At 41.5% G+C, this 24,510-nt stretch overlaps 1 protein-coding gene across 3 annotated transcripts in view; it reads left to right on the top strand.

The window, feature by feature from the left end:
* The window catches only part of NUP160 (nucleoporin 160), a 74,495-nt gene that overhangs the window by 14,703 nt on the left and 35,282 nt on the right, over positions 1–24,510 (top strand). For all 3 annotated transcript variants that reach the window (XR_010147212.1, XR_010147213.1, XM_001170076.7), the window contains exons 5-13: positions 438–516; positions 1,060–1,174; positions 2,252–2,410; positions 15,774–15,851; positions 16,117–16,214; positions 18,476–18,560; positions 19,820–19,888; positions 21,927–22,010; positions 22,308–22,478. Coding sequence is in view for 1 of the 3 variants with exons in the window: in XM_001170076.7 (XP_001170076.3) it covers positions 438–516; positions 1,060–1,174; positions 2,252–2,410; positions 15,774–15,851; positions 16,117–16,214; positions 18,476–18,560; positions 19,820–19,888; positions 21,927–22,010; positions 22,308–22,478 (938 nt within the window). In the remaining 2 variants the exon portion in view is untranslated. The remainder of the gene's footprint in view (positions 1–437; positions 517–1,059; positions 1,175–2,251; positions 2,411–15,773; positions 15,852–16,116; positions 16,215–18,475; positions 18,561–19,819; positions 19,889–21,926; positions 22,011–22,307; positions 22,479–24,510) is intronic.

Raw genomic sequence — 24,510 nt, 5'->3', positions numbered from 1 at the left:
CTACCATTCTACTTAATTTAACTGTCTCTGCTTCTCCCCTTCCCCCAAAGGAATATAAGTTCCAGGAGGACAGGAGTTTTAAAATTTGTTTTGTTTACTGCTATGTCACTACCATCTAGAACTGTGCCTGGCACATGAAAGGTACCTAGTGATTGTTTTAGAAAGAATGAAGTGATTCTGCTGGGTGGCAATATGGGTTACTGTCTGTAAAAGGCAAAAATTTCCACGAGAAGTATAAAAATGCTATTTTTATGGATCTAATAATGATTCAAAATATTTTAGGTGTGATATATGCAGGAAAGTTACATCCTAAACCTTTGTTAGTACAGAAATACGGAAGTCTGTTGCCTATTATAAAGACCTTGTTCATGGTTACATCATTCTTGCCTTTGGGTTTCTCTAAGTGTGTTCAAGAGGTGCCTTGGATATCATTGCAGGTATGGTGTCAGTTGTGGAACTGAAACAGAGTTCAGTAATGCAACGATTGCTTACAGGCTGGATGCCAACAGCTATCAGGTGAGTGGTGTCTGGCAGGTAAATCAAAGGGCCCAAGAATTTAATCTTTTTGCACTGGTCGGCAGTTATTGTTTCCAGTCTTATTCCAAGGCAAACATTATACTGGAAAGGAGAACGGTCAGAATAACATTAAATTCCATCTGAGGAAAGCCACACTCCCAAGTCCCTTTCATCTGCAATTGGATGCCTTGTCAGCATAAATCGGCTTGTTTATATTCTCACAATATCCAGTTCAGTGCTCTGCCCTGACTTACCCAAATCCAGTTTCGTGTAAAATTATTAGAAATAGAAAGTTTTTGATGGTTACAGGAAAACAATATAAAAGGAAACAGTCTTCCGTTGTTATGTAGAGCCTTTTAAATTTTATTATAGTAATTGGCGATAAACCAAATAGAAATGTAGTTGTCTTATACCAGCATATAAGCTCTTGGTCCTTCTGCTAAGAGTGTACATTTATAATTTTATTATATTTCTTGAATTGCAAATTCTAATGATCAGATTCTTTGCAGCAGTAAAACTCTAAAACTGGGTCTTATGTTTTAGGGGTGACCAGTCGCCTTCAGATCGTCCCCTCAGTCTTGCTGTTCATTGTGTGGAGCATGATGCCTTCATCTTTGCTTTGTGTCAGGATCATAAACTACGAATGTGGTCTTACAAGGTAAGTGCTACATTTATAGTTGCTGTAAGTTAAAACAGGATTGTGAATCATGAGAATTGAAGTAAATTTTGCTGTTTCTCTAAAGATTATTAGATCAATTGGTTTGGAACTTATTGGTCACTGCCAGATTCAGACAGTTTCATTTAGCTTTATTTTGCATATATTTTCCTCCTAACTTACTGTCTTTTTATTTGGAAAAATTATCAACCTAACAGGAACACTGAAAGAGTAGTACAAAGTACACCTTTCACTATTTTTTAAATTTTTTAGTTTTTTGAAACAGTCTCACTTTGTCACCCAGGCTGGAGTACAGTGGCATGAATATAGCTCACTGCAGCCTCTGCCTCCCGGGCTCAAGCAATTCCCCACCTCAGCTGCTCAAATAGCTGGGACTACAGGGGCACGCTACCATACCTGGCTAATTTTTGTATTTTTTGTAGACAGGGTTTTGCCATGTTACCCAGACTGGACCTTTCATTTAAGAGCAACAAATATGTTTTTAAAATGTAAGTTGGTAAAATGGTTTTCAAGATTCATCTAAAAAATACAGCTTATATTTTATATAAGTCTGATCTTATGTTTCAGACTGAAGAGATGTTTTTCATGTTAGCCCCTCCCTCCCTCTTTTTATTTTCCCCCAAAACAGAGTCTCGCTGTGTCACTCAGGCTGGAATGCAATGGCACAGTCTCACTTCACTGCAACCTCCGCCTCCCAGGTTCAAGTGATTCTCCTGCCTCAGCTTCCCAAGTAGCTGGGATAACAGGCATGCACCACTGCGCCTGGCTAATTTTTGTATTTTTTAGTAGAGATGGGGTTTCACTATGTTGGCCAGGCTGGTCTCGAACTCCTGACCTCAGGTTATCCACCCACCTCGGCCTCCCAGAGTGCTGGGATTACAGACGTGAGCCACTGCGCCCAGCCTGTGTTAGCCCTTTTAAAACAAAAACCTGTAAGGTCTTTTAGCAGATAAACTAGATAGAGCGGTAGATATAATGAAAGGTCCATCCTTTCAAAAGGTATGTTCTTCTAGCCTGAATATCCCTTGAATATCACCTATTAACTATTTTCTTGGACAGGAGCAAATGTGCCTAATGGTAGCTGACATGCTGGAGTATGTCCCTGTGAAGAAAGACCTTCGGCTTACTGCTGGAACTGGACACAAATTACGGCTTGCTTATTCCCCCACCATGGGACTCTACCTGGGGATATACATGCATGCACCAAAACGAGGACAGGTATGAAACAAATAAGATACATACCAAGTTATTCTGTGTGTACTGATGTGGAGAAATGGCTGTAGACTCAGTGAGTCTGTTCAAGCTCTTTTCACCGACCTAGATGTGTTTCTGAGGTGATGGTTGGGTTTCATGCTACTATGCGAATTAGAAGATCTTGAAGGAGGGGTCAGTATGAAAGGAAGTAGAGAGTTTAAAGTAACATGAAAGGAAAAGTTAACAGAAACTAAACAAGAAGAGCAAATTAGGAGTTCTAGGTGAAAAAACAGAATTCCTGAAAGGGATGTAGGTGTTATGTGGTGTTAAGTTAATTTTTCTAAATAAATTTGCTTAGCATCCAGACAGTAGCTGCTGTCTGTAGATGAGATACGTAGGATGTGATGTAATAGTGTAATCATTTAATAAACAGCCATTTGTTGAGTATTGTGTGTTTGGTGCTGTGCCAGTCCCTTTATGCACATTAATAATAGCAGACACTGGGATCATGCTTACTCTGGGCTCATATGCTATATGCGTTTTATCCATTTAATCCTAATAACAGCCCAGTGAGGTAGGGTCTGTCTCCCTTACTATGCAGGAGCTCTGATTCCCCCACTGAGTCCCCACACTAGGCCACTGCCCTTCCTGGATGCCCTTCTCACTTCTGTTGGGATCTCATAGCCCACTCCACATTGCTCCTCCAATGTGGGTGCCCTCCTTACCCTGTTTGGGCCCTGAGACCACCAGACTGCCCCCATGCAATGGACCTCCTCCTCACCCAACCTGAGTTTCCATCCTGCACCAAGCTTTCTGTCCATGTGGAAGCCATCTCAAACTGTTCCTGCTCCTCCCCCTGAAGTCAGGCAGTCCCAAATGTGGACAGTCTTCTTAGGTCCCTAGGCTCTTGCCTCATCACACCTGGCCATATCACCCCTGCATGCACGCCCTTCTCACTCACTAGTGTTCTCACTCCTGTGCTGGGACATGCCTGCACCGATGTTCTCTTCAACCTGTTCAGACTGACTCCTTATGCCGAACCCCAACCCCCCAGGTCCCCGACCCTTACCTTCTGGCCAGCAAGGATATCTACCTTGCTCTAGGTTTTTAGATTGGATTGCTCAGGAACAGAATGGAAGGGAAGAGGAAGAGCTCATTCTTGCAGTTTTTTCCTAATATGGCCCAAAAGTATCATGCTATCTGGACATTTATCTTGATTGCACATAATTGTTCTATTCTCTCTTCTGGAGGACAACCCTTGAACTATTTGAACATACCTATCTATCTCCTCTAAGTACACTCTTCTCTGCATGTAGGTTGTGGGTGGTAGGAGAATTGACCCTGCTCTAACTTCCTTAGTTCCTTCCATTGTTATTCATGTAACATCCTGTTGATCAGTCTCCTCGACATGTTACAATTAGTTTGTCACACTAAAATAGTGGTTCTCAAACTTTTGGTCTCGGGACCCTATTATACTCTTACCGAGAACTGCAAAGAGCTTTTGTTTATGTGGGTTATATCTATAATTTATTAGAAATTAAAACTGGCTGGATGTGGATTGACACATTTTATTATGCAGTATCTAAATTACTGTTTTGGGGGGTAATCCCCAAGACCACCTCACCTCCATGTCCAGTAATACTCTGAAAGGACTCATAGGGCTCAGTATGTAGTTGTGCTGACAGCTAAAATGTATTACAGTGAAAAGATACAAAGCAAAGTGAAAAAAGGGAAAAGGCACATGGAGTGAAGTCTGAAGCCAGACACAATCGTCTAAGAGTCCCCTCCCAGTAGAGTCTCACAGGACATGCTTAATTCTTCCAGCACTGAATTGTGATGATGTGTGTAAAATGTTGTTTCCCAGGAAAGCTTGCTAGAGGCACAGCGCCCACCATATTGGCCAGGCTGGTCTCGAACTCCTGACCTTGTGATCTGCCCACTTCGGCCTCCCAGAGTACAAGCAAGACTTTCTAAGGAGAGCAGCCTCAGGCCTGCTATGTTAACCCTTTCTGCACAACTATTATCATTGATGATATTATCATTGGTGATCTCTCAGAAGAGCCTTGAGAAGCTCTGGAGTTCATGTTAGTGGATACGAAGTTTTCTGAAATCATAGTTTTCACTTTAAAACTTGAAATGTATCATTGGCAACAAATACTGTCATTTGTTTTCCCTGAAATGACAGGTTCACTTTATTCTTTTTTTTTTTCTTTCTTTTGTGATGGAGTTTGGCGCTCTTGTCACCCAGGCTGGAGTGCAGTAGCGTGACCTCAACTGACTGCAACCTCTGCCTCCTGGGTTCAAGCAATTCTCCTGCATCAGCCTCCACAGTAGCTGGGATTACAGGTACCTGCCACCATGCCCGGCTAATTTTTTGTATTTTTAATAGAGATGGGGTTTCACCATGTGGGCCAGTCTGGTCTTGAACTCCTGACCTCAGGTGATCCACCCGCCTCAGCCTCCCAAAGTGCTGGGATTACAGGTGTGAGCCACCACGCCCAGCCTATTCATTTATTTAAACAGCTTTCTTGAGATGTAATTCACTCACCCATTTAAAGTATACCATTCAATGAGTTTTAGTATATCCACAGATACGAGCAACCATTACCATAGTCAACTTTAGAACATTTCCATCACCTCAAAAAGAAACCCCATACCTTTTAGCTATCATTCTTCCCTTCCCCCATTTCTTCCCAGCTCTACACAACTGCTAATCTATTTTCTGTCTCTATAAAGTTACTTATTCTGGTCATATTATGTCAGTAGAATCATATAAGTGGTTTTCTGTGACTGGCTTCTTTCACTTAGCTTAATATTTTCAAGGTTCATCCATGTAGCATGTGTTGTCAGCACTTCATTCTGTAAGTGCCCAATACATACAGCTGATTTATCAAGACAGGAATTGGAATAGAGAGAGTTTAATACACATAGAGCCAGCTAAACAGGAGACCGGAGTTTTACTGTTAACTCAAATCAGCCCCCCTGAAAATTTAGAGGCTAGGGTTTTTCAAAGATAGTTTGCCAGGCAGGGCGAGGCTATGAGTGCTGCTGACTGGTTGGAGATGCAATTGTAGGAGTGTGGAAAACCATCCTATGCGCTGAGTCTGCTTCTGGGTCGGGGCCACAGAAGAGTTGCTCATCTGGCTGGGGCCAGAAATGTAAAAAACCGAAAACACATTTTAAAAGGCCAGTGTAAGGTGCTACAATGGTGATGTTATTTACAGAAGTAATTGGGGAAGTTGCAAATCTTATGACCTCCGGAATAATGACTGATAATCATTTAACTATGAATTCGGGCCCCTCTCATCTTCCTAACCTGGTGGGCTTTCATTAGTTTTACCAAGGTGGTTTGGTTTTGGGGAAGGGCTATTATTATTTCAACTATAAATTAAATTTCTCCCAAGGTGAGCCTTGCCCATGCTCAGGAATGACCAGAGGCAGTTTGGAGATTAAAGACAAGATGGAATTTGTGGGCCAGCACAGTGGCTCACGCCTGTAATCCCAACACTTTGGGAGGCTGAGGCGGGCGGATCATGAGGTCAGGAGATCGAGACCCTCCTGGCCAATATGGTGAAACTCCTTCTCTACTAAAAATACAAAAATTAGCTGGGCGTAGTGGTGCATGCCTGTAGTCCCAGCTGCTCAGGAGGCTGAGGCAGGAGAATGGTTTGAACCTGGGAGGCGGAGGTTGCAGTGAGCAGAGATTGCACCACTGCACTCCAGCCTGGTGACAGACCAAGATTCTGTCTCAAAAAAAAAAAAAAAAAAGGAATTTATTAGATCAGATCTGTCTCTCTTTTTTTTTTTTTTTTTTTTTTTTTTTTTTTGAGAGAGAGTCTCGCTTTGTCACTAAGGCTGGAATACAGTGGCGCGATCTCAGCTCACTGCAACCTCTGCCTCCCAGGTTCAAGCAGTTCTCCTGCCTCAGCTTCCCAAGTTGCTGGGATTACAGGCGCATGCCACCATGCCTGGCTAAGTTTTTGTATTTTTTTAGTAGAGGTGGGGTTTTGCCATATTGGCCAGGCTGGTCTCTCCTGATCTCAGGTAATCCGCCTGCCTCGGCCTCCCAAAGTGCTGGGATTACAGGCGTGAGCCACTGCACCTGGCCCAGACCTCTTTCATTGTCATAATTTTCTCACTGTTATGATTTTTGCGAAGGTGGTTTCAATTCCTTTTATAGCTGAATAATTTTCAGTTGTATACCACCATTTATTTATTCATTTGTGTTGGAATTTTTTCATTTGTGTTGGACATTTTTGTTGTTTCTACCCTTTGTCTATTATGAATACTGCTGCTATATACTTGTCAACACTTGTTGTTATCTGACTTTTTAATTCTAGATATCCTAGTGGGTATGAAGTATTATCTCATTATGGTTTTTGTTTTAATTTCCTGATAACTAATGATGCCAAGCATCTTTTTAGTGCTTATTGGTTATTTGTGTATCTTCCTTGGAGAAATGTTTATTCACATCATTTGCTTTTTTATTGTTGTTGTTGTTGTTGAGATGGAATCTTGCTCTGTCGCCCAGGCTGGAGTGCAGTGGCGTGATCTCGGCTCACTGCAACCTCCGCCTCCCAGGTTCAAGTGATTCTCCTGCCTCAGCCCCCCAAGTAGCTGGGATTACAGGCTCACGCCATCATGCCTGGCTAATTTTTGTGTTTTTGTAGAGACGGGGTTTCACCATGTTGGCCAGGCTGGTCTCGAACTCCTGACCTCAGGTGATCCACCAGCCTCAGCCTCCCAAAGTGCTGGGATTACAGGCATGAGCCACCACGCCCGGCTGCCCTTTTTTTTTTTTAACTTTTGTTTTAGGTTTGAGGGTACATGTGAAGCTTTATTACATAGGTGAACTCATGTCATGGGACTTTGTTGTACAGATTTTCTCATCACCCAGGAATTAAGCCCAGCACCTAATAGCTATCTTTTCTGCTCCACTCCCTCCTCCCAACCTCCACCCTCAAGTAGACCCTAATGTCTGTTGTTTCCTTCTTCGTGTTCATAAGTTCCCATCATTTAGCTCCCATTTATAAGTGAGAACGTGGTATTTGGTTTTCTGTTCCTGCATTATTTTGCTGAGGATAATGACCTCCACTTCCATCCATGTTTCCACAAAAGACATGATCTCGTTCTTTTTTGTGGCTGCATATATTCCATGATGTATATGTACCATGTTTTATTCAGTCTGTCATTGATGGGCATTTAGGTTGATTCTATGTCTTTGCTATTGTGAACAGTGCTGTAATGAACATTCATGTGCATTTGTCTTTATGGTAGAATGATTTGTATTCCTTTGGGTTATATACCCAGTAATGGGATTGCTGAGTGGAATGGTAGTTCTGTTTTTAGTTCTTAGAGGAATCACCACACTGCTTTCCCCAATGGTTGAAGTAATTTACAGTCCCACCAACATTGTATAAATGTTCCCTTTTCTCTGCAACCTCACCAGCATCTGTTATTTTTTGACTTTTTAATAGCCATTCTGACTGCTGTGCGATGGTATCTCATTGTGGTTTTGATTTGCATTTCTCTAATGATCAGTGATAGTGAACTTTTATTCATATGCTTGTTAGCTGCATACTTCTTTTTTGAAAAGTGTCTGTTCATGTCCTTTGCCCACTTTTTAATGAGGTTGTTTGCCTTTCATTTGTAAATTTAAGTTCCTTATAGAGGTTGGAAATCAGACCCTCGTCAGATGCATAGTTTGCAAATATTTTCTCCCATTCTGTAAGTTGTCTGTTTACTCTGTTGAAAGTTTCTTTTACTGTGCAGAAGCTTTTAAGTTTAATTAGATCCCACTTGTCAATTTTTGCTTTTGTTGAGATTGCTTTTAGTGTCTTCGTCTTGAAATCTTTGCCCGTTCGTATGTTCAGGATGGTATTGCCTATGGTTGTCTTCCAGGGTTTTTATAGTTTTGCGTGTTATGTTTAAGTCTTTAATCCATCTTGAGTTGATTTTTGTATATCGTGTAAGGAAGGGATCCAGCTTCAGTCTTCTCATGTGCCCATTTTTTAATTAGTTTGTCTTTTTTGTTATTGAATTGTAAGAATTCTGTAAACAGGCCAGTGCGGTGGCTCATGCCTGTAATCCTAGCACTTTGGGAGGCCAAGGTGGGTAGATCACTTGAGGCCAGGTATTTGAGACCAGCCTGGCCAATATGGTGAAACCCCATCTCTAATAAAAATACAAAAAATTAGCCGGGCATGGTGGCACGTGCCTGTAATCCCAGTTACTTGTGAGGCTGAGGCACGAGAATTGCTTGAAACCTGGTGGTGGAGGTTGCAGTGAGCCGGGATCGCACCATCCAGCCTGGACAACAGAGCAAGATTCTGTCTCAAAAACAAAGAAACAAACAAAATGGTATTATAAACTTAATCTTATGGAGTCACCATTGTATATGTGGTCCATATACCAAAGCATCATTATATAGTATGTAACTGTATTATTCTGGATCTAAATCTCTAATCAGATTTATGACTTGCAAGTAGTATTTTCTACCACGTGAGCTGTCTTTTCACTTTCTTGATGGTGTCCCATGAAGCACATGTTTTTAATTTTGATAAAGTCCAGATTATCTATTTTTTCTTTTGTTGCTTTTGTTCATAGTGTCATACCTTAAGAATCCTTTGCCAAACCTAAGGTCATAACGATTTACTCTTATGTTTTCTTCTCAGAGTTTTATACTTTTAGCTTTTATATTTAGGACTTTGATTCATTTTTTTAGTTTTGTGGGGTTTTTTTTAATAGTGTGAGGTAAGCATTCAACTTCATTCTTTTGCTTGTAGATATTCAGTTTTCTCAGCACCATTTGTTGAAAAGATAGTTCTTAACACATTGAATGGTCTTGGCACCCTTCTCAAAATCATTTGACCTTAGACACATGGTTTTATTTCTAGGCTCTCAATTCTGTTCCATTGATCTATATATCTGACCTTGTCATCTTGTTTTGGCTATTCTGGGTCCCATTCAATTCCATATGAGTTTTAGAATCAGCTTGTCAGTTTCTACAAAGAAGTTAGCTGAGATTCTGATAAAAATTGTGTTGCCTCTATAGATGATATTATAAAATATTGCCATCTTAGCAATATTAAGTCTTCTGATCCATGAACATGGGATGCTTTAGTTTTCAGAGTGTAAGTTTTATACTTTGGTTCAATTTCTTCTTAAATATTTGATTCTTTTTGATGCTATTGTAAATGAAATTTTCTTGATGCTATTATAAACGAAATTATTTTCTTAATTTCATTTTCAGAGTGCTCATTGGAAGTTGATAGAAATACAGTTGATTTTTGTATATTCATAATTGTATCTTGCAACTTTGCTGAACTCATTTATTAGTTCTGATAGATTTTGTAATGGATTCATTAGGATTTTCTTTATACAAGATAATGTCACTTGCAAATAAACTTTTGATTACAATGGCTCACACCTGTAATCCCAGCACTTTGGGAGGCCAAGGTGGGCGGATTGCTTGAGCTCAGGAGTTCCAGACCAGCCTGGGCAACATGGCGAAACCCTGTCTCTACAAAATAGCAAAAATTAGCTGAGCATGGTGGCTCATTCCTATAGTACCAGCTATTTGAGGGGCTGAGATGGCAGTATCACTTGAGCCTGGATGGTTGAGGCTGCAGTATTCCTGATTGCCTTACTGTACTTCAACCTGAGCAACAGAGCGGAACCCTGTCTCACAAAAAAGTTAGTTTTATTACTTCCTTTCTAAACTAGATGCATTTTCTTTTTTTCTTTTCCTTCTTTCTTGTAGGGTTTTAAAAAATTTTTTTGGAGGGAGGTGGGTACTAATTGTCCTGGCTAGATCCTCTAGTACAATGTTGAATAGAAGTGGCAAGAACCTACATCTTTTTTGTCGTCTTTTTTTTTTTTCACTCTCTGTCACTCAGGCTGGAGCGCAGTGAATGCACTCTCAGCTCATTGCAACCTCCTGGTTCAAGCGATTCTCCCACCTCAGCCTTCTGAGTAGAGTTGCCGGGACCACGGGCATGTGCCACCATGCCCAGCTAATTTTTATATTGTTGTTATTTTTTGGTAGAGACGAGGTTTCACCATGTTGGCCATGCTATGCATCTTTGCCTCATTCCTGATTTGTATTGCTAAGGGAGAAGTTACCAGTGTTTCACCATTAAGTATAATGCTAGCTGTGAATTTTTCTTTTTTTTCATTGTGATGCAACAGTAAGCTGTGAATTTTTTTTTTTTTTTTTTTTTTGAGACAGTGTCTCTCTCTCACCCAAGTTGGAGTGCAGTGGCGCAATCTCAGCTCACTGCAACCTCCACCTCTCAGGTTCAAGCGATCCTCCCACCTCAGCCTCCCAGGTAGCTGGGACCACAGGTGTGTGCCACCACGCATGGCTAATTTTTTTGTATTTTTGGTAGAGACGGGGTTTCGCCATGTTGCCTGGTCTCAAACTCCTGAGTTCAAGCAGTCCACCCACCTCGGCTTCCCAATGTGCTGGGATTACAAGTGTGAACCACAGCACCCAGCCTGAATTTTTCGTAAGTGCCCTTTATATTGTGTTGAGGAGGTTCCCCTTTCTTCCTAGTTTCTTGAGTGGTTTTCTCTTGAAAGGGTGTTCAGTTTGGTCCCACTGCCTTGATTTATGTTAAGACACCAGTAATTTTACCCACCACTGATTTTGCATCATTGATGCAAATATCAACAAAGTGAAAAAGGCAAATAATGCAGTGTTATTATGCAAAGGGTTTGGGGCTGGGTGCAGTGGCTCACACCTGTAATCCCAACACTTTGGGAGGCCAAGGCGGGCAGATCACCTGAGGTCAGGAGTTCGAGACCAGCCTGGCCAACATGGTGAAACCCCGACTGTACTAAAAATACAAAAATTAGCCAAGCGTGGTGGCGGGCATCTTTAATCCCAGCTACTCGGGAGACTGAGGCAGGAGAACTGCTTGAACCCAGGAGGCAGATGTTGCAGTGAGCGGAGATTGTGCCATAGCACTCCAGCCTAAGTGACAGAGAGAGACTCTGTCTCAAAAAAAAAGGGGGGGGGGGATTTTTACCTCACTGACCCCCTGAAATGGTCTCAGGGACCTCTAGGAATCTGTGGACCACATTTTGAGAACCACTGCTCTAAAGGTCAGATCTGGAATGAATGTAGTAGTTCAGGAGTGTGTCAAATTGAGCAGAGCTATTACTTCCTTTGTTTTGAGCATTATGATTCTTCATTGAAGCCTAAAATCAGAATAACTTTTTTGACAGCTATGTAACACTGTTAGCCTATCCAGATTATAGTGAACTTGTAGTATTTTATTTCTTTTTTCTTCACAAAAACTGATCTTCGGCTGGGCCTGATGGTGCACATGTATAGTTCCCGCTACTCGGGGCTGATGCAGGAGGATCATTTGAGTTCAGGAATTTAAGACCAGCTTGGACTGTTGGGTTTTTGTTTGTTTGTTTGTTTGTTTAATGCTGTTTGAGACCTGCTAAATTGATTTTATGTCCCACTAATGGATTGAGATTTGTAGGTTTTAAAACACAGGTTCAGGCTACAATGGATATAAGCACTACATATTTTTTTTCATATTTCATACACTATGTTTCTCAAAAGGGAATTTTGCTGCTTTTTTTTCTTTAATACTTTTTTGTGAACAGCTGCATATAAGGGTCATCATCACTCTTATCAATTTACAGTAAATTTTCTTTATAAAAACAGTTAATTTAGGCTGGACTTGGTGGCTCACGCCTGTAATCCCAGCACTTTAGAAGGCCGAGGTGGGCAGATCACCTGAGGTCAGGAGTTCAAGACCAGCCTGGCCAACATGGTAAAACGCTGTCTCTACTAAAAATACAAAAATTAGGCTGTATGGCTCATGCCTGTAATCCCAACATTTTGGGAGGCCGAGGTGGGTGGATCACTTGAGGTCAGGAGTTTGAGACCAGCCTGACCAACATGGTGAAACCCTGTCTCTACTAAAATACGAAAACTAGCTGGGCATGGTAGTGCGTGCCTGTAAATCCCAACTACTCGCGAGGCTGAGGCAGGAGAATTGCTTGAACCCAGGAGGCAGAGGTTGCAGTGAGCCGAGATCGTACCACTGCACTCCAGCCTGGGTGACAGAGCGATACTCCATCTCAAAAAAAAAAAAAAAAAAGGCAAAAATTAGCTGAGCATGGTGGTGGGGACGTATAATCCCAGCTACTTGGGAGGCTGAGGCAAAATTGCTTGAACCTGGGAGGCAGAGGTTGCAGTGAGCCGAGATCACACCACTGCACTTCAACCTAGGCAACAGAGTGAGACTCGTCTCCAAAAAAAAAAAGTTATTTAAAAAGTTCATCGAGCCAGGCACTGTAACTCACTCCTGCAGTCCCAGCAATTTGGGAGGCCAAGGCAGAAGGATCACTTGATACCAGGAGTTTGTGACTAGCTCGGGCAACATGGTGAGACTCCGTCCCTACAAAAAATAAAAGTCCAGCCGGGCGCGGTTGGCTCATGCCTGTAATCCCAGCACTTTGGGAGGCCGAGGCGGGCAGATCACGAGGTCAGAAGATCGAGACTATCCTGTCTAACACAGGGAAACCCCGTCTCTACTAAAAATACAAAAACTTAGCCGGGCGTGGTGGCAGGCGCCTGTAGTCCCAGCTACTCGGGAGGCTGAGGCAGGAGAATGGCGTGAACCCAGGAGGTGGGGCTCGCAGTGAGCTGAGATCACACCACTGCACTCCAGCCTGGGCGACAGTGCGAGACTCCATCTCAAAAAATAAATTAAATTAAATTAACGTGAAAAAAAAAAAAAAAACAAAAGAAAAAGCTGGGTCGGGTAGAACATGCCTGCATTACTAGCTATTAGGGAGGCTGAGGTAGGAAGATAGCTTGAGCCCAAGAGTTGGAGGTTAACGTTGAGCTACGATCATGTCACTGCACTGCAGCTTGGGTAACAGAGCAAGACCTGTCTCTAAAAATAAAAATAAATAAGTTTGGGTTTTTTTTGTTTTTTTTTTTTTTGAGATAGAGTCGCTCTGTCGCCCAGGCTGGAGTACAGTGGGGCGATCTTGACTCACTGCAAGCTCCGCCTCCTGGGTTCACACCATTCTCCTACCTCAGCCTCTCGAATAGCTGGGACTACAGGTACGTGCCACTGCGCCCGGCTAAATTTTTTTGTATTTTTTTTAGTAGAGATGGCATTTCACCATGTTAGTCAGGATGGTCTCGATCTCCTGACCTCATGATCCACCTGTCTCGGCCTCCCAAAGTGCTGAGATTACAGGTGTGAGCCATCGCACCCAGCCAACAAATAATTTTTTTTACCACAGTGAGATAATCACCTCACACCTATTAGGATATCTACAATTGAATGAATGAATAAATAAATAAATGTCTTGGCGAGGATATGGAGAAATTAGAACTCTTTTGTTGTTGAGAAATCAGAACTCTTGTACATTGCTAGTGGGAATGTAAAATGCTGCAGCCATTATGAAAAACAATATAGTGGTTCCTCAAAAAATTAAACATAGAATTACCATATATTCCAGAAATTCCACTTCTATGTGTATATATATATATATATACCCAAAAGAATTGAAAGCAGGGTCTCAAAGGTATATTTGTACAACCATATACATAGTAGCATTACTCACAATAGGCAATAAGTTAAAGCAGCCCAAGTGTCCATCCACAACAAATAGGTAAACAACCTGTTGCATGTACGTACAGTTGAATATTTCAGTTTTTAAAAGGAAGGAAGGCCAGGAGCAGTGGCTCACACCTGTAATCCCAGCACTTTAGGAGGCCGAGGCGGATGGATCACAAGGTCAGGAGATCAAGACCATCCTGGATAACACGGTGAAACCCCGACTCTACTAAAAATACAAAAAAATTAGCCAGGCGTGGTGACAGGCGCCTGTAGTCCCAGCTACTCGGTAGGCTGAGGCAGGAGAATGGCAGGAACCTGGGAGGCAGAGCTTGCAGTGAGCCGAGATCGCACCACTGCACTCCAGCCTGGGCGATAGAGCGAGGCTCCTTATCAAAAAAAAAGAAAAAAGGAAGGAAATGCTGACACATGCTACTACATGGGCGAGCCTTGAAGACATTATGCTAAACGACATAAACCAGTCACAAAAACACAAATAATATATGACCCTTCCACTTACATGGAGTACCTAGAGTAGTCAAATTTATAGGGACAAAGTAAAGTGGTGTTACCAGGGGCTAGGAATTGAAGGGAAATGGGAAATTGTTTATTGAGTATAGAGTTTTAGTTATGCAAGGTGAAGATGAAAGGAGTTCTATAGATTGGTTGTACAACAGTGTGAATATACTTAACACTGCTAAAAATAGTTAAAATGGTAAATTTGACATTATGTGTATTTTACTACATTAAAATAAAGTGGTTCTACCTGGCCTGTGTGGGTGAAAAAGAAAAAAATTTTTGAAGACTATACTTTCAGGGATCATTTCTGCAGTAAATACCATTTGACCCAGCCATCCCATTGCTGGGTATATACCCAAAGGATTATAAATCATGCTGCTATAAAGACACATGCACACGTATATTTATTGTGGCACTATTCACAATTGCAAAGACTTGGAACCAACCCAAGTGTCCATCAATGATAGACTGGATTAAGAAAATGTGGCACATATACACCATGGAATACTATGCAGCCATAAAAAAGGATGAGTTCATGTCCTTTGTAGGGACACGGATGAAGCTGGAAACCATCATTCTGAGAAAACTATCACAAGGACAGAAAACCAAACACCACGTGTTCTCACTCATAGGTGGGAATTGAACAATGAGAACACTTGGCCACAGGGTGGGGAACGTCACACACTGGCACCTGTTCTGGGGTAGGGGGAGTGGGGAGGGATAACATTAGGAGATATACGTAATGTAAATGAATTAATGGGTGCAGCACACCAACATGGCACATGTATACATATGTAACAAACCTGCACGTTGTGCACATGTAACCTAGAACTTAAAGTATTAAAAAAAAAAGAAAGAAAAGAAAAAAATTTTTTGGCCGGGTGCAGTGGCTCACACCTGTAATCCCAGTTCTTTGGGAGGCCGAGGCAGGCACATCATGAAGTCAGGAGTTCGAGACTAGCCTGGCCAACACGGTGAAACCCCATCTCTACTAAAAATACAAAAATTAGCCGGGCATGGTGGCGGGCACCTGTAATCCCAACTACTCGGGAGGCTGAGGCAGGAGAATAGCTTGAACTTAGGAGGCGGAGGTTGCAGTGAGCTGAGATCGTGCCATTGCACTCCAGCCTGGGCGACAGAGCAAGATTCTTCTTTCAAAAAAAAAAAAAATTTTTTTTTTAAAGGTTTCTGAATGGTAATAGCCCTTGCTTCGAAAAGTAACATGTTGATTATTTCAGGTAATAAATGATCATCTTGTGTTTTAACAGTTCTGCATTTTCCAGTTGGTGAGCACTGAGAGTAATCGCTATAGTCTCGATCATATTTCTTCACTGTTCACTTCTCAGGTAGGTTGATTCATCCTTTGCATATCACATAAGTACAAGAAAAAGAAGTATTGGCTAACTCTGTTATGGTATAATGGGATTGTAGTCTTAAAATGGAATTATTTCATGATATATGGAACAAAATTTCATTTAGACTTTACCAAATTCATGTGGTACCATGTTTTGTTTTCATACATTTACCTCTCCTACTGATGAAAAAGTAAGTCACCGTGAACTACTACTTTCTTTCTTATTTTATCCCTTTTTTTCCCACATTTCCTCCTAGGAGACACTGATTGACTTTGCCTTAACTTCCACGGATATCTGGGCCCTGTGGCATGATGCTGAGAACCAAACAGTAGTGAAATACATCAACTTTGAACAGTATGGGTCACTTAATTCTGTCATCCTACCTCACCCCAAGCAATTTCATGCTAAGAAGACGAGAGGCCGGGCGCCGTGTCTCATGCCTGTAATCCTAACACTTTGAGAGGCCGAGGCAGGCAAATCACTTAAGCTCAGGAGTTCGAGACCAGGCTGGGCAACATGGTGAAACCCCGTCTCTACTAAAAACACAAAAAATTAGCTGGGCCTGGTGGCAGGTGCCTATAATCCCAGCTACTCGGGAGGCAAGGCTGTAGCATGAGAATCGCTTGAACCCAGGAGGCGGAGATTGCAGTGAGCCAACATTGCTCCACTGCACTCCAGCCTGGGCAACAGAGTAAGACTCTATCTCAAAAAAAAAAAAAAAAAAAAAGACAAGGGAGCTTTTTATGTAGAACCAAGTCAAGGGTTTTCATTCGAATAATTCAGCCCTGGGTTTTCGTCTTGTTACTGTCTTCCTGAAATACCTCTTGTGCATTTTGTGTTATTTTTTACATTTTTGTTTTAGGACAAAATGAGAATTTTGGGGGTTGGACTAAGATAAAATGTCATATTTCTTGGGAGAGATAGCACATATCCAAAATACCTCTAATCTGGGAGTTTTCTTTGTTTCTAAGCTAAGACTATTCCTGATTCCTGCAACTTCCTTAGGATACTATAGCCTTTGTGTTTTCAATTTTCTCATCATGAGATGAGAAATAGATTGGACAAGTGCAGTGCTTCTCAAATTTATTTTAAAACAGGGCTGGGCACAGTGGCTCATACCTGTAATCCAAGCACTTTGTGAGGCTAAGGTGGGAGGATTGCCTGAGGCCATGGTTCAAGACCTGTCCAGGCAACATAGCAAGACCTTGTCTCTATAAAAAATAAACTAGTGGCCGGGTGCGGTGGCTCATGCCTGTAATCCCAGTACTTTGGGAGGCTGAAGTGGGCAGATCACAAGGTTGGAAGTTTGAGACCAGCCTGGCCAACATGGTGAAACCCCATCTCTACTAAAAATACAAAAATTAGCCGGGCGTGGTGGCATGTGCCTGTAATCCCAGCTACTCAGGAGGCTGAGGCAGGAGAATCTCTTGAACCCAGGAGACGGAGGTTGCAGTGAGCCAAGATCATGCCATTCACTCCAGCCTAGGCGACAAAGTGAGACTCCATCTCAAAAATAAATAAATAAATATAAATAAATAAAATAAACTAGCCAGGTGTGGTGGCACCATGCACCTTAGACTGAGGCAGGAGGATTACTTGAGCCTCAGAGTTCAGGCTTCAGTGAGCTATGAATGTGTAGTATTTTATGAGTATAAAATTATAACACAATTTAATGTTGATTATACCTAATGTTAGATATATTTGGTATCTAATATTTTTTAATGTAGATGATATTAGTTTGCAAGCTTTAGGTAGTTAAAAATACATTTTACAAAACAATTTTTGGCTGGTCCCATGATAATGGATTGTCAGAACTTAACATTAGTGTCACTAAAGTTGGCATACAGCCCTCCACTGCTAAATTTGGCCAAAAATAAAAAACAAACCATTTTGAAGCAAACACTTGTCTAACCCCTGAAACATCTGTAGAGGCTCCCTTGGGACAGAGCTTGAAGACCACTGAACTAATTGAACCCTCTGGGTCCCTGATAACCCTAGAGCCTAAGGTAGAATTCTGGGAATGATTGCCCTCCAGGTTGACCTCAAGCCATACCTGGGAAGATAAAAAAAGTACTCCTTGTAGATGGCATTTGAGCAAAGTAGTCAGAAAGCACAGGCTGCAGAGTTGGAGCAGGGTTGGAATCCTAGTTGTGCAACTTACTAGCTGTGATATACCCTCAGCCTCACTGTGTACATCTGTGAAATGGGAGTACTATATCCAAAGAATTATAAGGCATACATGAATAATGTCTAAAACTGCATCTAGCATAATATCTAGCAAATAATAAATGCAGAATAAAAGTTAGCTATTCTTTGTATTTGATGCCTTAGTGTTAAAATGACATTAAAGATTATGGGCTTGAGATCTAAAACAATGAGTTTCAATTTTAGGAAGATACTTATTAAAACATGGTAAGCAAACTTGTATAAAAACTAGGCTCTGCTAAAAATGTTTCTTTCTTTCTTATTTAAAAAAAAATGTTTTTAATAGAATTGATGAAGCAGTCATTGCCGGGTTCCGTGATGGGGTCCTCCCTGCCCAGATACTGCCAACAGCATACATTTCATTTTTAGTGATCATTTCTGTATAAACGGGTGGACTTTTTTGTCTCTAGTAATGTTGCAGGTCAGTGGAATCCAGTTTTTATGCAGCCTCTGCCAGAGGAAGAGATTGTCATCAGAGATGATCAAGACCCCAGAGTAAGTAGATGCTCAAATGTTATATAAGGGAATGATTTACTTTGATCTTTTTTTTTTTTTTTGAGACAGAGTCTCGCTCTGTGGCCCAGGCTGGGGTACAGTGGCATGATCTTGGCTCACTGCAACCTCTGCCTCCCAGGTTCAAGCATTTCTCTTGCCTCAGCCTCCCGAGTAGCTGGGACTACAGTCATGTACCACCACACCCAGCTAATTTTTGTACTTTTGTAGAGACGGGGTTTCACCATGTTGTTCAGGCTGGTCTCCAACTCCTGACCTCAGGTGATCCACCCACCTCAGCCTCCCAAAGTGGTGGGATTACAGTCGTGAGCCACCATGCCCGGCCAAATCTCCACATTTTTAAGGGACACCCTCAGGATAAATAAAAAAGCTTTCAGTTGATGCCTTAGTATTACAATGACATTAAAGATTATGGGCTTGGGATCTGAAACAATGACTATTTGCAGGAGTAGAAAACATACTTCAAAAATCTTAAATTGAATATTACTGCACTCTTAATCCCAAGAGTTTATTGGTGGTAGTTATTTATTGTTCCAGTTAACTACTGGCACTTGGCTTTTGTCTAAAAGCCAAAATCATATGCTGATTACTAAAACTGTTGTTTTTCTCCTTCATTTGGTCATTTTATCATCTACCAAAAGCTCAGTAGAAGGAAGGAAACTTGAATGACTGTTAGTCAGATTTACTACTTGGGGGCAAATCTGGTTTAGGAGAGTTGGTCAAAATCATTAGGCAATATGAGATTTTTCCATGTTGTTCTCTCTACTTCATTTCCCTACTTGTGAGAGTTTATTGCTGTTTGTTTTGTTTTGTTTTGTTTTGTTTGCATATAATACCTATTATTACTGGTTCCATTTCTTTTACATGTGAGTCATAAAATGAATACCATAGATGGTGTAGAAACCAGCTTCGTTTACTTGTTCTCTTACCAATGTATATCACCAATTAGATTTACTTCTTCCATTTAAGATTGGCATTTGACAAAGCTTGTTTTCTGCCGGAACCCAATGAAGCTCTCCGTGAGGAGCACACCATTTTAAGTATAGTACCTCTAGTTGACTCAAAGACATTGCAGTCTTCACTTTCAGTGTGAAAACATGTAACCGCACTACTGTTATCGCCCACATATAGAAGGGCAAAATGGCAATGTTCATATAGTAGAAACTCAAACTTTGGTGTTATGTATTGAATTCCAAATTTTGTTTAGGACAATAGTAACTTTTGTTTTAATGTTCTAATAGGAGATGTATCTGCAAAGTCTTTTTACACCAGGACAATTCACAAATGAAGCTTTATGTAAGGCTTTACAGGTCAGCAAAAAAAATTTACTGTTTGTTTAAGACTATTTCTTATTTTATTACTGTATATAATTACTATTAAGTTTTTGCATATATTAAACACTGAATGTACTTCTGTATTCATACATATGTGTGATTGTAAATACTTTTATAATTTTTTTAATGTTCTTTCCATTAAATACAGTATTCATGGTGGAGAGGTTGGAGGGGGGACCACTTTCCCAGTAATCAGTGACACATGCCAGAGTTAGAAAGAGAAACCTCTACCTACAGTACTGTAAAAAGATACCATACTGCACTGCATAGAATCTCTGTACTTGAGAGAAACTTAAAGTGGTTTTTTGTTTAGTTTTGGTTATACTGTTTTAACCTTTTTATTAGGACAGTGAAGGTCTGACTTGGTTCAGATTCAAGAAAACTCTAGGCCGGGCGTGGTGGCTCACGCCTGTAATCCCAGCACTTCGGGAGGCTGAGGCAGATGGATCACGGGGTCAAGAGATCGAGACCATCCTGGCCAACATGGTGAAACCCCGTGTCTACTAAAAATACAAAAATTAGCCGGGCGTGGTGGCACACACCTATAGTCCCAGCTACTCGGGAGGCTGAGGCAGGAGAATGAATCTCTTGAACCCGGGAGGCAGAGGTTGCAGTGAGCCAAGATTGTGCCACTGCACTCCAAACTGGCGGCAGAGTGAGACTCTGTCTCAAAAAAAAAAAAAAAAAAAAGTTTTTGGCTTCAAATTCATTGTATAAGAGAAGCCCAGTGCTTTACAAAAGGATTCTTTGGCCAACGGTAGTGACTCACACCTGTAATCCCCAAATTTTGGGAGGCTGAAGAGGGAAGATCACTTGAGCCCAGGAGTTTGAGAGCAGCCTGGGCAACAGAGGGAGACCCCATCTCTAAAAAAATAATAATAATAATAGAAAAATAGCCAGGTGTGGTGGCATGCATGCACCTGTGGTCCCAGCTACTCAGGAGCCCTAGGTTGGAGGACTGCTTTAGCCCAGGAGGTAAAGGGTGTGGTGAGCCTTGATCATGCCACTGCATTCCAGCCTGGGAAACAGAGTGACACCCTATCTTAAAAAAAAAAAAAAAAAAAAAACTGAAAGGATTTTTTAAGGTTACAAAGGCTTCTGGCTGGGTGCAGTGGCTCACACCTGTAATCTCAGCACTTTGGGAGGCCAAGGGGGTGGATTGCTTGAGCTCAGGAGTTCAAGACCAGCCTGGGTAACATGGCAAGATTCCCATCTCTATTAAAACAACAACAAAAAAGTTACATAGACTTTTTTTTTTTTTCCCCTTTGAGGCAGGGTCTCGCTCTGTTGCCCAGGCTGGAGTGCGGTGGCACGATCTTGGCTCACTGCAACCTCCGCCTCCTGGGTTCAAGTGATTCTCCTGCCTCAGCCTCCCAAGTAGCTGGGACTACAGACGCATGCCACCACACCCGGCTAATTTTTGTAGTTTTTAGTAGAGACAAGGTTTTGCCATATTGGCCAAGCTTGTCTCGAACTCCTGGCCTCAAATGATCCACCCGCCTCAGCCTCCCAAAGTGCTGGGATTATAGGCATGAGCCACCACACCCAGCTTGCATAGGCTTCTTTAAATTACTACTTAGCTTCATGGATGGATTTAAAATACAATAACTCATATAATTGAAAATTATATTAGAATATTTTAGACTGACCTCCCACATAAAACAGAAATGCCTTCTGAGGCTTTTGTGATAGTTATTCAGCCTTTAATTGTCTCTACCTCCACTGACCACTTTGTCACTACCTCTTGTGGGAGTTATTATTCCCAAACTGTGTCATTGAAAAGGAAGCCTCTCTTCTGTAAATCAACCCTTCAGGTATTTTAAGAATCTTTCCAGGTCACCTTTCTCCAGACTAAATACACCCAGTTTCTTAACTTTCTCTCAGGTGATGTGTGTTCCAGGTATGCCAAATCTCTATTATATAGTTTTATATTGCCTCTATGTCTTCTAAACTGAAATGTTTTTCATTCAGTTTTGCCTATTATATAGAAGTCTAAAATGTCTTTTAATGTTAGATTTTCTGCCGAGGAACTGAGAGGAATTTGGATCTTTCCTGGAGTGAACTGAAGAAAGAAGTTACTTTAGCTGTTGAAAATGAGGTGAGGCTTGGGTAGAGAAAGAATAAGAATTCCTTCCATCTTGATATAGGGCAGATTGGTACTGACCGAGGAATTACTGGAATTCTTCACTTGACCTTGTTTGTTGGAACATATAAATGTTTAAACCTTTTAACTTAGAGAATCAGATACACATTTGCATAGTCTATGGCCTTTAATACGTAAGGAATATTCATTTGGCTGTAGCTTAGTATAATGATATTGGACAATTATGTTTTTTGTGGACAAAGATCCTGAATGGCATCAAAAGTTTAATTTCTTTCATTTCTTCTTTGCCAGCTTCAAGGAAGTGTAACAGAGTATGAATTCTCCCAGGAGGAGTTTCGAAATTTACAACAAGAATTCTGGTGCAAGTTCTATGCCTGTTGTCTTCAGTATCAAGAAGCCCTCTCTCACCCTCTTGCCCTACATTTGAATCCACACACAAACATGGTGTGCCTGCTGAAAAAAGTAAGTGAGCTAAAGCATAGAGAAGACCTTCTTGAGACAGTTCAGTGGCTGTTATAACAAAATGCCTTCAGAAAACAAAAAGTTCAGTGGCTCTTGCCGAATGTTAGTCTGGTGAATGTTGCGGTTAGCATTTAGGACTTTGCATTTGTATTTTTTCCCCTAAAATTGTGATTCATTCATTTAAATAGTTTTCTGTGTTATTCTCTATACTTTTTTTGTATTTTATTGTATTTATTTCTTTTTCTTTTTTTCTCTTTTTTTGAGTTGGAGTCTTGCTCTGTCACCCAGGCTGGAGTGCAGTGGTGTGATCTCAGCTCACTGCAACCTCCGCCTCCGGGATTCAAGCAATTCTCCTGAGTAGCTGGGACTACAGGTGTACACCATCACACCCGGCTAATTTTTGTATTTTTAGTAGAGGTGGGGTTTCATCATATTGGTCAGGCGGGTCTTGAACTCCTGTCCTTAGGTGATTCACCCGCCTCAGCCTCCCAAAGTGTTGGGATTACAGGCGTGAGCCACCACACCCGGCCTATTTACTTTTTATATTGAAGTAATTTCCAACTTAAGGTAAGAGTTACAAGAATAGCACAAAGAATTCCTGTATACCCTTCATCTGGATTCATCATTTGTTAACTTCCATATGCTTTTCTTCTTTCTCTAAACAGTTTTTCCTGAACTACTGAGAAGTTAGTTGTAGATATCATGCTCCTTTATCCTTAAATATCCTTAAATATTTCGGCATGTATCTAAGAACACAGATATTAAATAACCACAGCCCAACTTAAAAATCAGGTTATTTGATATTGACATAATATTATACAGCTTATATTCAAATTTTGCCAAATATAACATATATATATAGTTTATATTCAGATTTTGCCAATTGTGCCCATAATTTTTTTTCCTGATCCAGGATCCAATCTTTTTTTTTTTTTTGAGACAGAGTCTTGCTCTGTCGCCCAGGCTAGAGTCCAGTGGTGCAATCTCGGCTCACTGCAACCTCCGCCTACTGAGTTCAAGCGATTCTCCTGCCTATCCTCCAGAGTAGCTGGGATTACAGGCACGCGCCACCACACCTGGCTAGTTTTGTATTTTTAATAGAGACGGAGTTTCGCCATGTTGTGACCAGGCTGGTCTCAAATTCCTGGGCTCAGGTGATCCGCCCACCTTGGCCTCCCAAAGTCCAGGATCCAATCTAATATATGTATTTAGTTATTGTGTCTCTTTAGCTTAACCTCAAACTGTTATCAGCGTTTCTTTGTCTTTCATGAGAATGATGTTATTTGAAGACTATGCTTGTTTCTTTTGTTTGTTTGTTTGTTTGTTTGTTTGAGGCAGGGTCTTGCTGTGTCACCCAGGCTGCAGTACAGTGGCACTCTTTTTTTTTTTTTTTTTTTGAGACAGAGTCTCACTCTGTCGCCCAGGCTGGAGTGCAGTGGCACGATCTCAACACACTGCAACCTCTGCCTCCTGGGTTTATGCCATTCTCCTGCCTCAGCCTCCCCAGTAGCTGGGACTACAGGCGCCCACCACCACACCTGGCTAATTTTTTGTATTTTTAGTAGAGACGGGGTTTCACCGTGTTAGCCAGGATGGTCTCGATCCCCTGACCTCGTGATCCACCCACCTTGGCCTCCCAAAGTGCTGGGATTACAGGCGTGAGCCACTGCGCCCGGCCCAGTGGCACTCTTAAGGCTCACTGCAGCTTCAACCTCCCAAACTCAGGTGATCCTCCCACCCCAGCCTCCCTAGCAGCTAGAATTAAAGCTGTGTGCCACCACACTTGGCTAATTTTTTTTTTTTAGAGATGGGGTTTCATCATGATGCCCAGGCTGGTCTTGAACTCCTTGGCTCAAGTGATCCTCCCACCTCAGCCTCCCAAACTGCTGGGATCACAGATGTGAGCCACTGTGCCCAGCCAAGACTACACCTATTATTTTATAGAGTGTATTGCAACTTGGGTTTGCCTCATGATAAGATGCACATCTCAATTATTTTATACCTTTAAAATTTTACTGAAAAAAATGTAACT

The sequence above is a fragment of the Pan troglodytes genome, chromosome 9 (assembly GCF_028858775.2).
Source record: "Pan troglodytes isolate AG18354 chromosome 9, NHGRI_mPanTro3-v2.0_pri, whole genome shotgun sequence".
Taxonomy (NCBI): domain Eukaryota; kingdom Metazoa; phylum Chordata; class Mammalia; order Primates; family Hominidae; genus Pan; species Pan troglodytes.
This window is presented reverse-complemented; position numbering and strand designations above follow the sequence as displayed.